Source organism: Haliotis rubra, unplaced genomic scaffold (assembly GCF_003918875.1).
Source record: "Haliotis rubra isolate DU_JTF1 unplaced genomic scaffold, ASM391887v1 Scf67, whole genome shotgun sequence".
Lineage (NCBI taxonomy): Eukaryota > Metazoa > Mollusca > Gastropoda > Lepetellida > Haliotidae > Haliotis > Haliotis rubra.
Genome location: NW_025767379.1, coordinates 2668613 through 2682044, shown reverse-complemented (window position 1 = coordinate 2682044; position 13432 = coordinate 2668613). Strand labels below are relative to the sequence as shown.

At 39.3% G+C, this 13432-nt stretch overlaps 1 protein-coding gene across 1 annotated transcript; it reads left to right on the top strand.

The window, feature by feature from the left end:
* The first annotated feature begins 820 nt into the window (after positions 1-820).
* On the top strand, positions 821-12970 carry LOC124257688 (collectin-12-like). The gene is made up of 4 exons (XM_046691821.1): positions 821-1207; positions 4363-4444; positions 10421-10588; positions 12110-12970. Exons 1-4 carry the CDS (start codon positions 875-877, stop codon positions 12349-12351), a joined length of 825 nt encoding a protein of 274 aa, XP_046547777.1. The 5' UTR covers positions 821-874; the 3' UTR covers positions 12352-12970.
* Positions 12971-13432: the final 462 nt, after the last annotated feature.

Genomic DNA, 13432 nt, shown 5'->3' with positions numbered 1-13432 from the left:
GTCTCTTTGCCACCTTGAACCTCTGGGATGTCTCTCTGCTACCTTGAACCTCCGGGATGTTAGTTCGTTGCCTTTAACCTCCGGGATGTCTCTCTGCCACCTTGGACCTCCAGGGGCGTCTCTCTGCCACCTTAAACCTCCGGGATGTCTCTCTGCCACCTTGAACCTCCGGGGCGTCTCTCTGCCACCTTAAACCTCCGGGATGTTTCTCTGCCACCTTGAACCTCCGGGGATGTCTCTCTGTCACCTTAAACCTCTGGTTATGTTTCTCTGCCATCTTGAACCTCCGGGATGTCTCTCTGTCACCGTGGATCTCCGGGACGTCTCTCTGCCACCTTGAACCTCCGGGGATGTCTCTCTGTCACCTTAAACCTCTGGTTATGTTTCTCTGCCACCTTGAACCTCCGGGATGTCTCTCTGTCACCGTGGATCTCCGGGACGTCTCTCTGCCACCTTGAACCTCCGATTATGTTTCTCTGCCGCCTTAAACCTCCTTGGATAATTTTTGTTTCCTGTGCAACCTTGAACCTCCGATGATGTGTCTCTGTCACCTTGAACCTCCGGGATGTTTCTCTCCCACCTTGAACCTCTCGGGGCATGTCTTTGTGTCTCCTTGAACATGTTGAAGCCTAGTCCATGAGTATACCTTCTCACTTTAAATGCTATCGATTAGAGGATCCTTGACACAGGCTGAAAGTGCATTAAATAATCAATAGAGAAACTCACGTGAAAATAAGTCTCACTCACATTGTCGGCAGAGCTGTCGTCAGCAGGAGTGTATAAGATCAGCTGCCTGCCAGCTCGACCACAGCTCGCTTCAGACGTCAGGCACCGTGTTAATGATCTTACTTGTATTACTTGCCATCTCAAAAAAATGCTATCTAAACATATTGTTGACTTGCAAACAGGGTTTGTCTTCTTTCTACTTACTCTTGTGTGCGAGATAACACTTGGGTCACACACTTGTGGAACAGAGGAACGCATTTTGACAGGAAAATATTTACAAGATTCGAATTTCGGTCATGTGAAAGGCGTATCTCTATTCAGATGCGCTGCGGAATGTCTCAGTTATTCAATCTGTAGATCGTTCAACTTCAACAACGTAACAAGACTGTGCAGCCTCAATTTTGAAGACAATGAAAGAAGACCAGAACTCATCACTGACGATTTGTTTAACGTTTACAGCAACATCAAAGGGTGGCCTCAGGTTAGTATACATGTTTATTTGTTATCACGTCGTTGTTCTCTATCTTCACTTATAATTAGTTTAATCTTCAAGAACTGTTCATGAAAGAAACATGTATTTATGGTAGGTGAATAGTCAATTCGCTCATCAGGCATCAAAACGATTTTTAAAATATGAAGGCACGCAATATTCTTCGCAGGTTTAAGGTGGCACAGAAACATTCTCTGGGGTTCAATGTGGCACAGAAACATATTGGAAGATTGAAGGTGGTACAAACAAAACACTTGCAGGTTCAAGGTGGCACAGACACATCCTCGGAAGTTCTAGGCGGCGCAGGGCGGGGTGTAAATATTACTTACAGAAGACTAAAGTTTGGGAATAGATTCTTAGGAAGAATGCGCACCGAGTACCTTTTGTTTGTCTTAATCAGTGAACTGTTGAAAAATGAGTGGACTGGCAAGATGACATGACTATTGTCATCCAGGCAACCAGCCATCAGGCAACCAAGATGTGGGTTTTAATGAAGCTGATGGTCTTCATTCAGTCCCATGTTCTAGCATGTATTCACCGTTAGGGTATTCGTCACATTGAATGGCAATCCATATTTCCTCTTGAGACATGTATTCTTATCAAAATAACTTAAAAAGGCAAATTGAAAGAACAAAGAAATTATACATTTGTTGGGTGTCCTTCAAACAATAGTCAAAGTAGACCTACTGAAATATTGCAGCTCCAAAAACATGTTTTGCAACACGTAGAAATATTTTCCACGGTCTAATCATTAAAGGCATACGTTTGATATTCATGTATGGTTTTCCTATTTTAAGAACTTGTATCAAGACAAAAGCACTGTGTCTGATCATGCCGAGCCCCATATTAGTGAATGTTATTTTGATTATGACGTTGATGACATAACATGTACTATATTAGATTCACCCATTACTAGGGACGAAATATCTGAGGCTATTCTTAAGCTTAAATCTTCAAAGTCGCCTGGTGAAGATAATTTATTGCCGGAGTTTTTTAAGCATTCAATGGATATTTTATTACCGTATATGGCGCTATTGTTCAATATTATGTTCGAGTCCTCCACTTTTCCAGACAGCTGGAGTACAGCAATTATTGTACCTTTATTTAAGAAGGGTGATCGTAATGATCCAAATAATTACAGGGGAATATCCCTTCTTAGTACTTTCAGTAAAATATATACATCTGTACTTAACAATAGAATAGCATTTTGGGCAAATACATACGAAAAGGTTGTGGAATCACAAGCAGGGTTTAGGGAAGGTTATAGTACAATTGATAATATTTTTATTCTACAATCTGTTATCCAACGTTATCTATGTAAGAAAAAGGGGAAGTTCTATGCTATATTTGTCGATTTCAAAAAGGCTTTTGATTTTGTTAACAGGGATAAACTATGGGCCACTCTCAAATATAGAGGCGTTTCACCTAAGATGCTTAAAGCCTTAACTTCTATCTATAAGTGTGTTAAGGGACAGGTGCGTGATATTTCTCTCTCTCAGTTGTTTAATTGCCCACAGGGTTTGCGACAAGGGTGTGTTTTAAGCCCGCTATTGTTCTCATTCTTTATCAATGAATTAGCTCTAGAAATTGAATCCACATGTTACCCAGGTGTACAGCTTCACCCTGATGTTGTACAAATGTTCCTACTACTTTTTGCTGATGATATTGTACTTTTTGCAGACTCTGTATTTGGTTTACAAAAACGTATAAATATTTTAGAAAGTTTCTGTAAAAGTCATCAATTAACTGTTAACTTGGAAAAAACCAAGATTGTTGTATTTAAAAATGGTTGTAAATTATCAAAATATGAAAAATGGCATTTCAATGGAATTCTTTTGGAAACTGTTTCATCTTACAAATATTTGGGTATTTTATTTGCACGTTCTCTATCTTGGTCTCCCCATGTGAATAACGCTGCTTTGCAAGCTAAGAAAATGGCATACGGAATTCTAAAATCTCTTTATACGTTTAATCCACTTCCTTATGATTTATTTTTTAAGATATTTGATACAAAAATTACTCCGATTCTTTTATATGGAGCTGAAATATGGGGAGTTGATAACTTTAAAGAAGTCGAAGTTGTACATATGTTTTGTTGTAAACGTTTTTTAAATGTCAAACGGTCGACTTCGAACCATGTAGTTAGGGGAGAATGTGGCCGTTATCCAATGTATGTATGTATATATAAAAAGTTGTTAAATATTGGTGTAAAATATGCAAAATGCCCGATTCCAGATTTGTAAAGAAATGTTATAACATGTTAGTTTTAGACTCTGTAAATGGTAAAACAAACTGGGCATCAAAAATTAAGAATATTCTTTACTCTTTGGATTTGGCTTTATGTGGGAACAGCAGCAAAATTTATGTAATGTCGATAAATTCATATCAGAATTTGTTTTAGATTAAGAGCAAGTTATGAACAAGAATGGCACACATCGCTTTTAAATAGTCCTAAATTTTCACTTTATTCTTGTTTCAAAATCTCATTTAATGTTGAATTTTACATAAAAGACTTATCAATTTCAAAATTCTGATCGGCCCTTGCTAAATTCAGATGTTCTTCACACCGCCTCCAAATTGAAACCGGTCGCTATATTAATCAACCCAGATCAAATAGATTATGTTTTGTATGTAAAGATAACTTTATTGAAAATGAATTCCATTTTATTTTGGTATGTAAATGTTATCAAAATCTGAGATGTTTGTATTTACCACATAACTTTTATTCGAATCCCACTATTCATAAGTTCAATATGCTCATGTCAACTGGCAATCCATATACTGTAAGAAACCTAGCTATTTATATACACAATGCAATGAAACTTAGAGATTCACTTCTTTGCCAATAATATCATACTTCCTTTTGTATACTTTGTAAATTAACTTATTGTCTTCTAAACTATATATGCTCATATGTACCGCTCTGAAATCCTGAAGTGTAGCCTGGACCTATGGCCTCCACTACAAAGAAAATAAAGATTCAAAAGGCATACGTTTAGAGCTGCTATGAAAATACCAACACTGCTGTGGCATATTACATTTATCTGAGTCTCATGAAGACATTTACTGTAAACCATTAAATGCATTATTCACAGGTAAAGGTATTCTATTTATGTAGTTAGGTCTGGTTTCTTTTTCTTTTCCAGCTTATCTCGGGGCCATGTAAGGAAAAGGAGTGCGGAACGCACGAAAAATGCACTGTCACAAGACTGGGCACGCCCACATGTGGTAATATTACAAAATATATAATTATCATTGTTGATATTACCATTGTTGATTCATGTTCTGCGCACGACTATCCAGACCTGGTGCAAACTCCTTCTGTTGTCAATGTGCGTGAGCTACCTCTTGATTCTCAGAGGTGGGCAGGGGAGCGGGTTTGGGGTACCTGATGTAGAATATAGAAAATGTGTCATTTAGCAGACGGTATGTAGTCAACAAAGCGAGATATCGATTTTTATATGACAGCTGCTTATACTGGAACCTGGCCAAGGTTATTTAAGCTTTGGTGGTACTGGGGACAAGAAGAAACATCTACTGAAATTCTGACAATATCATGAGTATGTGTTTGTTTGACGCCACAGTCAGCAGTAGTACAGCGGTAGTGATGTTGCCAGGTGTTCGCGAAAAGGTGGCACCCGTCATAAACATATGCAGAAGTTCGTCAACTGTTCCTCTGAATAGGAGCGACAAAACCCTTTCCACATTCATATGAAATCGATTGTACAATTGTGACTATAACATGAGCAGATATTACTGTTTCAGCAGCATTACAGCTGTATGATATTGTGTGTAAACATATCGGGTCTAAACCAGACAATCCAGTGATTGTCACCATGCGATACGATGACAGAGCATGTGGTTATGAATCACTAGAGAACAGTGATGATACCAGGTGTTCGCGAAAAGGTGAGCATACCCTGCCCGCCGGTGGCACCCGCCATAAACATATGCTAAGTCTAGTGATTTTTTCACCTGAAAGGAAATTAGGAACGTAAAGCAACAAGTCAAAATAGGGACTTGAATTGGATATCATTTTAGTCACTGATGCATCAAATTTTGAAATTTCCGCTCCATAAAACATTTGGAAAACATTACTGAGGCCTTGACTGTTGTAACCGTCATCGAACATCTTCTGAACACGAGTCGTGTGGTGCTCTTTGAAATCTTGGCAATAAAAGGCACCAGTGACCTTCAAAAGCCAAGTCCAGATCCGACCATAATTGTTCTCACTGAAAGAAGTGTAAAACATCAGCGTTCTGGTGCCTCGGGAATATTGGTCGTTAGGCTTGGCTGGCTGTTCTTCTTCTAGGAAAGGGAATCTTTCGGTATAGACGCCATTTGCCTTGGGAATAAACCGAGGAAGCACACTATCGGCAGAAACTCCGGAGTTCGAGTTCAGTAGGCAATCTGGTCTGATATCCCGTCACTTAAGAACAGTACATAGAGGCCCCCAACCAGAAGTACCTGCAAGGTCTCAAAACAGAACACAACAGGAACACATGCAAACAGCTTCTAGTTACGGCTATGGTAAGGCACTGAATGACCGAGAATCCACGGTGTGTATGATGGCATCAAGAACGCGATCTCAACTCAAAGCAAGGCGGCGACTATAAAATTTGCAGTGACCGAGGCAAGTTGATGGGAAAATGGGTTGAGCTCCACCCCAAGGTCATGAGATGTTGAGATGATGTCTTGCGAAACAACACCTGAGAGTGTGGAAAGGGAGTCCTTCTTAGCCACCTGCTAGAAGTTCTGTATCAGTTCTGGTATAAGGGACTGGTGCCCAAGTACATGGGAGAATCCAATGTCCTTACCTTGTGTAAGTGTGAAGGAACGATTGCAACAACTATTCAGTGATCGCTTTGCTCAGCCTCATGTAAACCCCATGGTCCTGAAGAAACAACAGAAACTGATAGGGTGTATCCACGGTGTGCCTGGTAACGAGTTATTTCACCCCAAACACGTTCACACAGTTTCACCCCGGGCTGTTTCACCCTGGTTATTTCACCCCAAACACGTTCACACATTTTCACCCCGGGCTGTTTCACCCTGGTTATTTCACCCCAAACACGTTGACACAGTTTCACCCCAGGCTGTTTCACCCTGGTTATTTCACCCTAAACACGTTGACACAGTTTCACCCCAGGCTGTTTCACCCTGGTTATTTCACCCCAAACACGTTCACACACTTTCAGCCCAGGCTGTTTCACCCTGCTTATTTCACCCCAAACACGTTCACACAATTTTACCCCAGGCTGTTTCACCATGGTTATTTCACCCCAAACACATACACACAGTTTCACCCCAGGCTGTTTCACCCTGGTTATTTCACCCCAAACACGTTCACACACTTTCAGCCCAGGCTGTTTCACACTGCTTATTTCACCCCAAACACGTTGACACAGTTTCACCCCAGGCTGTTTCCCCATGGTTATTTCACCCCAAACACGTTGACACAGTTTCACCCCAGGCTGTTTCACCCTGCTTATTTCACCCCAAACACGTTCACACAATTTTACCCCAGGCTGTTTCACCATGGTTATTTCACCCCAAACACATACACGCAGTTTCACCCCAGGCTGTTTCACCCTGGTTATTTCACCCCAAACACGTTCACACACTTTCACCCCAGGCTGTTTCACCCTGGTTATTTCACCCCAAACACGTTCACACAGTTTCAGCCCAGGCTGTTTCACCATGGTTATTTCACCCCAAACACGTTGACACACTTTCACCCCAGCCTGTTTCACCCTGGTTATTTCACCCCAAACACGTTCACGCAATTTTACCCCAGGCTGTTTCACCATGGTTATTTCACCCCAAACACATACACACAGTTTCACCCCAGGCTGTTTCACCCTGGTTATTTCACCCCAAACACGTTCACACAGTTTCACCCCAGGCTGTTTCACCCTGGTTATTTCACCCCAAACACGTTCACACAGTTTCACCCCAGGCTGTTTCCCCATGGTTATTTCACCCCAAACACGTTCACACAGCTTCACCCCGGGCTGTTTCACCCGGGATGTTTCACCCCACACAGCTTCACCTCAGGTTGTTTTACCCTGGTTATTTCACCCTAGGAAATAATTATTATAATTATCAACTATAAAATTGTTTCAATATTTTATTCATCTATGTATAGTGTCGAAACAGCAAATTCAGATTGTTTGAATAAATCAGTTAATATTGGCTGCGTAGGATCGGATGAAGTCCTTCAGTGACGATAGCAAGTAGCTGCCTTGGACAGGAACGAGTGTGGAGAGTTCCTAGTCTGTGTACTGTGTCCAGAGGTGAAAACGCGTATCGTGGATCGTCTTGAATTTCTGCCTGTTGATAGAAGACCATTCTGAACCAAGTGCACTTTGGTTTTCACTTGGTCAGCCCCACATCCCAAAAGTGGCACAAGAACATAAAATGGCCCTAAACGATCAGTATGGCAAGCTCACCAAAGCTGCGAGACATTGTCTCTCGTCGCCAACTGTGGCAGGGAATCAGAAGTGGTCAGACCAAATTCAACAAGTTGCTAAAGAAAAATGACAGAAGAACAGGCAAAGAATAATGTCAGTTATTCCACCTGAACGTGCAGACACTGGAACAGGGACTTCAGTTCTCATGTAGGCATTTAGTGCTGCAACTGTTTTCCTACTCTGTAAACTTTCTGGACATGAAGGGTCAAAGAGATTGTGCACAGATTGTCCAACTTAATACATGTACATACAGCGGACACGTGTGTTGAATACGCGTGAACGTTGAAACACATGCTGATGAAGTACAAGCAAATAGTAACATTATTTATTAATTCAATAAGATTACAAACACTATTTCTGCCATGAATGATGTATACAATGTATCTGGTTAGTGGTAAATTACATTAAAATCGACTACATGTTGTAAAATAAAAATGTCAATCAAATCTCTTTGTTGACACGACATATTTTTACACAATTACTTTCTGTCAATTTCTGTGTGTAAAAGACCTTCCTTTGGTATGGTTATGTTGGAAAAATTATAGTCCTTTCTGAACATGAAGACAAGAAATTCTGACCTCAAGCCTAACCCACCTACACCCACTATCCCCATTTATACATACATATATTGATAACTGTATTGTCAAACAACATTCACAGACTGACTCGTTCATCATTTAACCATTATGGGGGGTTTATTGTTATACCAGACTAACCTGTTTTATTGTTATACCAGAATAACCTCTATTATTGTTATACCAGAATAACCACTTTTATTGTTATACCAGAATAACCTCTTTCATTGTTATACCAGAATAACCTCTTTTATTGTTATACCAGCATAACCTTTTTTATTGTTATACCAGCATAACCTCTTTTATTGCCATACCAGAATAACCTCTTTCATTGTTATAGCAGAATAACCTCTTTTATTGTTATACCAGAATAACCTCTTTCATTGGTATAGTAGAATAACCTCTTTTATTGGTATAGCAGAATAACCTCTTTTATTGGTATAGAAGAATAACCTCTTTTATTGGTATAGCAGAATAACCGCTTTCATTGTTATAGCAGAATAACCCCTTATTGTTATACCAGAATAACCTCTTTTGTTGTTATACCAGCATAACCTCTTTTATTGTTATACCAGCATAACCTCTTTTATTGCCATACCAGAATAACCTCTTTCATTGTTATAGCAGAATAACCTCTTTTATTGTTATACCAGAATAACCTCTTTTATTGTTATACCAGCATAACCTCTTTTATTGTTATACCAGCATAACCTCTTTTATTGCCATACCAGAATAACCTCTTTCATTGTTATAGCAGAATAACCTCTTTTATTGTTATACCAGAATAACCTCTTTTATTGCCATACCAGAATAACCTCTTTCATTGGTATAGCAGAATAACCTCTTTTATTGTTATACCAGCATAACCTCTTTTATTGTTATACCAGAATAACCTCTTTTATTGCCATACCAGAATAACCTCTTTCATTGTTATAGTAGAATAACCTCTTTCATTGTTATAGCAGAATAACCTCTTTTATTGTTATTCCAGAATAACCTCTTTTATTGCCATACCAGAATAACCTCTTTTATTGCCATACCAGAATAACCTCTTTTATTGCTATACCAGAATAACCTCTTATAGCAGAATAACCTCTTTTATTGTTATACCAGCATAACCTTTTTTATTGTTATACCAGCATAACCTCTTTTATTGTTATACCAGAATAACCTCTTTTATTGCCATACCAGAATAACCTCTTTCATTGTTATAGCAGAATAACCTCTTTTATTGTTATTCCAGAATAACCTCTTTTATTGTTATACCAGCATAACCTTTTTTATTGTTATACCAGCATAACCTCTTTTATTGTTATACCAGAATAACCTCTTTTATTGCCATACCAGAATAACCTCTTTCATTGTTATAGCAGAATAACCTCTTTTATTGTTATTCCAGAATAACCTCTTTTATTGTTATACCAGAATAACCTCTTTTATTGTTATACCAGCATAACCTCTTTTATTGTTATACCAGCATAACCTCTTTTATTGCCATACCAGAATAACCTCTTTTATTGTTATACCAGCATAACCTCTTTTATTGTTATACCAGAATAACCTCTTTCATTGTTATACCAGAATAACCTCTTTTATTGTTATACCAGCATAACCTCTTTTATTGTTATACCAGAATAACCTCTTTTATTGTTATACCAGAATAACCTCTTTTATTGTTATACCAGAATAACCTCTTTCATTGTTATACCAGAATAACCTCTTTTATTGTTATACCAGAATAACCTCTTTTATTGTTATAGCAGAATAACCTCTTTTATTGTATACCAGAATAACCTCAGAATAACCTCTTTTATTGTTATACCAGAATAACCTCTTTTATTGTTATACCAGAATAACCTCTTTTATTGTACCATTGAATAACCTCTTTATAGCAGAATAACCTCTTTTATTGTTATAGCAGAATAACCTCTTTTATTGTTATAACCTCATTGTTAATAACCTCTTTTATTGTTATAGCAGAATAACCTCTTTTATTGTTATAGCAGAATAACCTCTTTTATTGTTATACCAGCATAACCTCTTTTATTGTTATACCAGCATAACCTCTTTCATTGTTATAGCAGAATAACCTCTTTTATTGTTATGCCAGAATAACCTCTTTTATTGTTATACCAGCATAACCCCTTTTATTCCAGAAAACAGCGGATTGTATGGTCGGACATACACATCGCAATTCATTGTTTCCACTAATAAACTGACGTGGAATGAGTCAGTTGAAGAATGTTCCGAAACGTATGAAACTTTAGCCATAGTCAACACAGCCAGTAGGTATGAGCAAGCAACGAGAGCCGTCGAAGGAAAAGGTAATTATGTTTTTGGTTTTGTTAAAACACTACTGTTTGGTTAACTTGTACAATATGTTATCTGGAGACAATCAATCTATCCCTGACTTTCTTTGCACAGTCGAACCACTCGACTCTGATTCGAATGTGTTGAATCTTCAGTTGTGTCAATGACAGTTTGGTTCCGTCAAATTGGTAGTGTCCAACTGGTAGTCCTAACTTCAAACGATTTTGTTTGTTGTTCGTTGTTTGTTGGTTAACGCTGCACTCAGCAATATTCCGGCTATACGGCGGTGGTAAATTCAACTAAAACTACCTAGCCACTTAAATAGTAACTAGGCGCAGGTAAGAGTGAGTGAGTGAGTGAGTTTAGTTTTACGCCGCACTCAGCAATATTCCAGCTATATGGCGGCGGTCAGTAAATAATCAGGTCTGGACCAGACAATCCAGTGATCAACATCATGAGCATCGATCTGCGCAATTGGGAACCGATGACATATGTCAACCAAGTCAGCGAGCCTGACCACCCGATCCCGTTAGTCGCCTCTTACGACAAGCATAGTCGCCTTTTGTGGCAAGCATGGGTTGCTGAAGACCCCGGATCTTCACGGGTCCGCAGGTAAGAAGTTCGACCATGTAAATAATATTTATATAGATTATAAATGTAAATGAGGCATATAATTTATAAATGCTGGGGCAGTAGGGTAGCCTAGTGGTTAAAGCGTTGGCTCGTCACGTCCCCCGCCGTAATATTGCGGGAATATTGATACAGGCGGCGTAAAACCATAACTCAGTTACTCAATCATACATAAATGCTGTTTACATAATTTGCACGATATGTTATGATTGCTTTCCGTCGTTGTCTGATGGCTAAGTCAGAAGGTAATTAAGTCGAATCTGATGTAAAGTACCCGGTTAAAACTCGGTATTTTCTAGCCTCTGTTACCTTAATACCAATCATAGAAGTTCATATTTGTATCGTCCTGATTTGGATGTACACATACTGTAGTCAGTGACTGTCAATGAAGCTATCTAATCAGAAGCTGCTTGTCCACCTGTGTCCAGACAAGGTGTATCTGTGCTTATATTGTACATGAGTCTACCCGTGTAGTTCCGGGTTACAATTGATCTTTAGCAACCATACTTGTCGTGAGAGGCGACTAACAGGATCGGGTGGTGGTCAGGCTCGCTGACTTGGTTGTCACATGTCATCGTATTCCAGTTGCGTAGATCGATGCTTGTTGATCACAGGATTGTCTGGTCGAGACTCGATTATGTACAGACCGCCGGCATATAGCTGGAATAGTGCTGATCACGGCGTTAAACAAAAAACCAACCAATTCAGTGAGTGGATTTGCTGGTCTTTATCTGATTATTCATAGGCGACCTCAATATACATGAAGATCATTTCTACTAATATAAAAATATCAAATGATGTGTATGTTCAAAACTGTGCCTCGTATCCAATGACCAATGGCAGACAAATCTGACAATGTATGTTAGTAATTACTCCCTTCTCATTACCGGCGTTTATGGTCTCAGGTACCAAAGACTTTGTGTGGCTTGGTGCTTCTGATAGAAAAACCGAAGGTACGTGGACGTGGGTGGATGGACAACCGATGGGGACTGACAGATGGGCGAGACACGACAATCAGCCAAATAACTTCAATGAGCAGGATTGTCTGGCTTATAAGGTCAAAAATAATCAAAGCAACAGATGGTATGATAATTCATGCAGTAACAAACACTATTTTATGTGCGAAAAGTATGTTTTACTAAAGTAGAAGCGAATCCAAATACAATAGTTTGATTGTTTTGAGCCTCTTACGACTCAAAGTCAACATGTATGGCGTGATATTTTCTCTATTTTCTCCACCTGTCCCATCGGCCTAAAAAAAGGTGATGGCACAGATCTGCAGAAGAGATTCGAATGCGATTTTTCAAAAGAGTCATTAAGAGCACATTTATATTGTGCAAACTGGAATGATGTTTGATGTATGTGTAACTTCTCTTGGAGCTGAACATATAGTTTGTCAGCATGGGCACCCAGGAACAATTGTGTCCCCAACGCCTCATTACTTGGAATAGGAGTAGACTGGATGAGGAAACTCAGCCGTGGGACTCTCGGCAGAGAGTCTGGTGACTCAGAACATTCCGCTTCTAAATGGGTTAGAATTGATATTCACATATTCTGCACGATACGATATGCCCATAAATACTTTTTAACAAATTTGCTTTTAAAATAGATGTTGTTTCTTTTTAGCGTTTTTCCTTCTGATGAATTTTCAATTGCCCATGTAGTGGCTGTGATTAGTTGCTGAACTGCCAGAAGCAGCCAGGGGACATGCGCACTGGAGTTTTCATTTAACAACAGTTTCAGTGAATAAAGTTTCCCGCACGGTGTCCTCTTGTTCCTGTCTGTTGGCCAGGGGAACAATTCCAAAACTACAACACACACACGCGCACGCGCACGCGCACACACACACACACACACTTTCTAAAACATCCTGGATCCTATGTGTTTGAAACGGCGGCCAGGGAAGCATGGCATGTTTGACTAACACCTCTTGGTATAATGCTGCATCCTGCACCATCTTTCTGTAGCCATGACGCCGGAGGTAGAGGAAGAGGGAAGAGGAATAGAAAAAAAAATGTCACAAACATGTTTGTATCCATTAATAGGAAACAGTGAAACAAGAGATTTATTTTCCAAATCAGAAATCGACACGCAGCATGGTTCTTTCGGGGTTCGAAGGATTTACGTTTATTGTGTACTTATATATTTCCACCCAAAGCGGGATTCACAGAATGTTTGTCAAATCTCGTACATCCAAAGCGGGATACAATTAATAATATATGTATTTA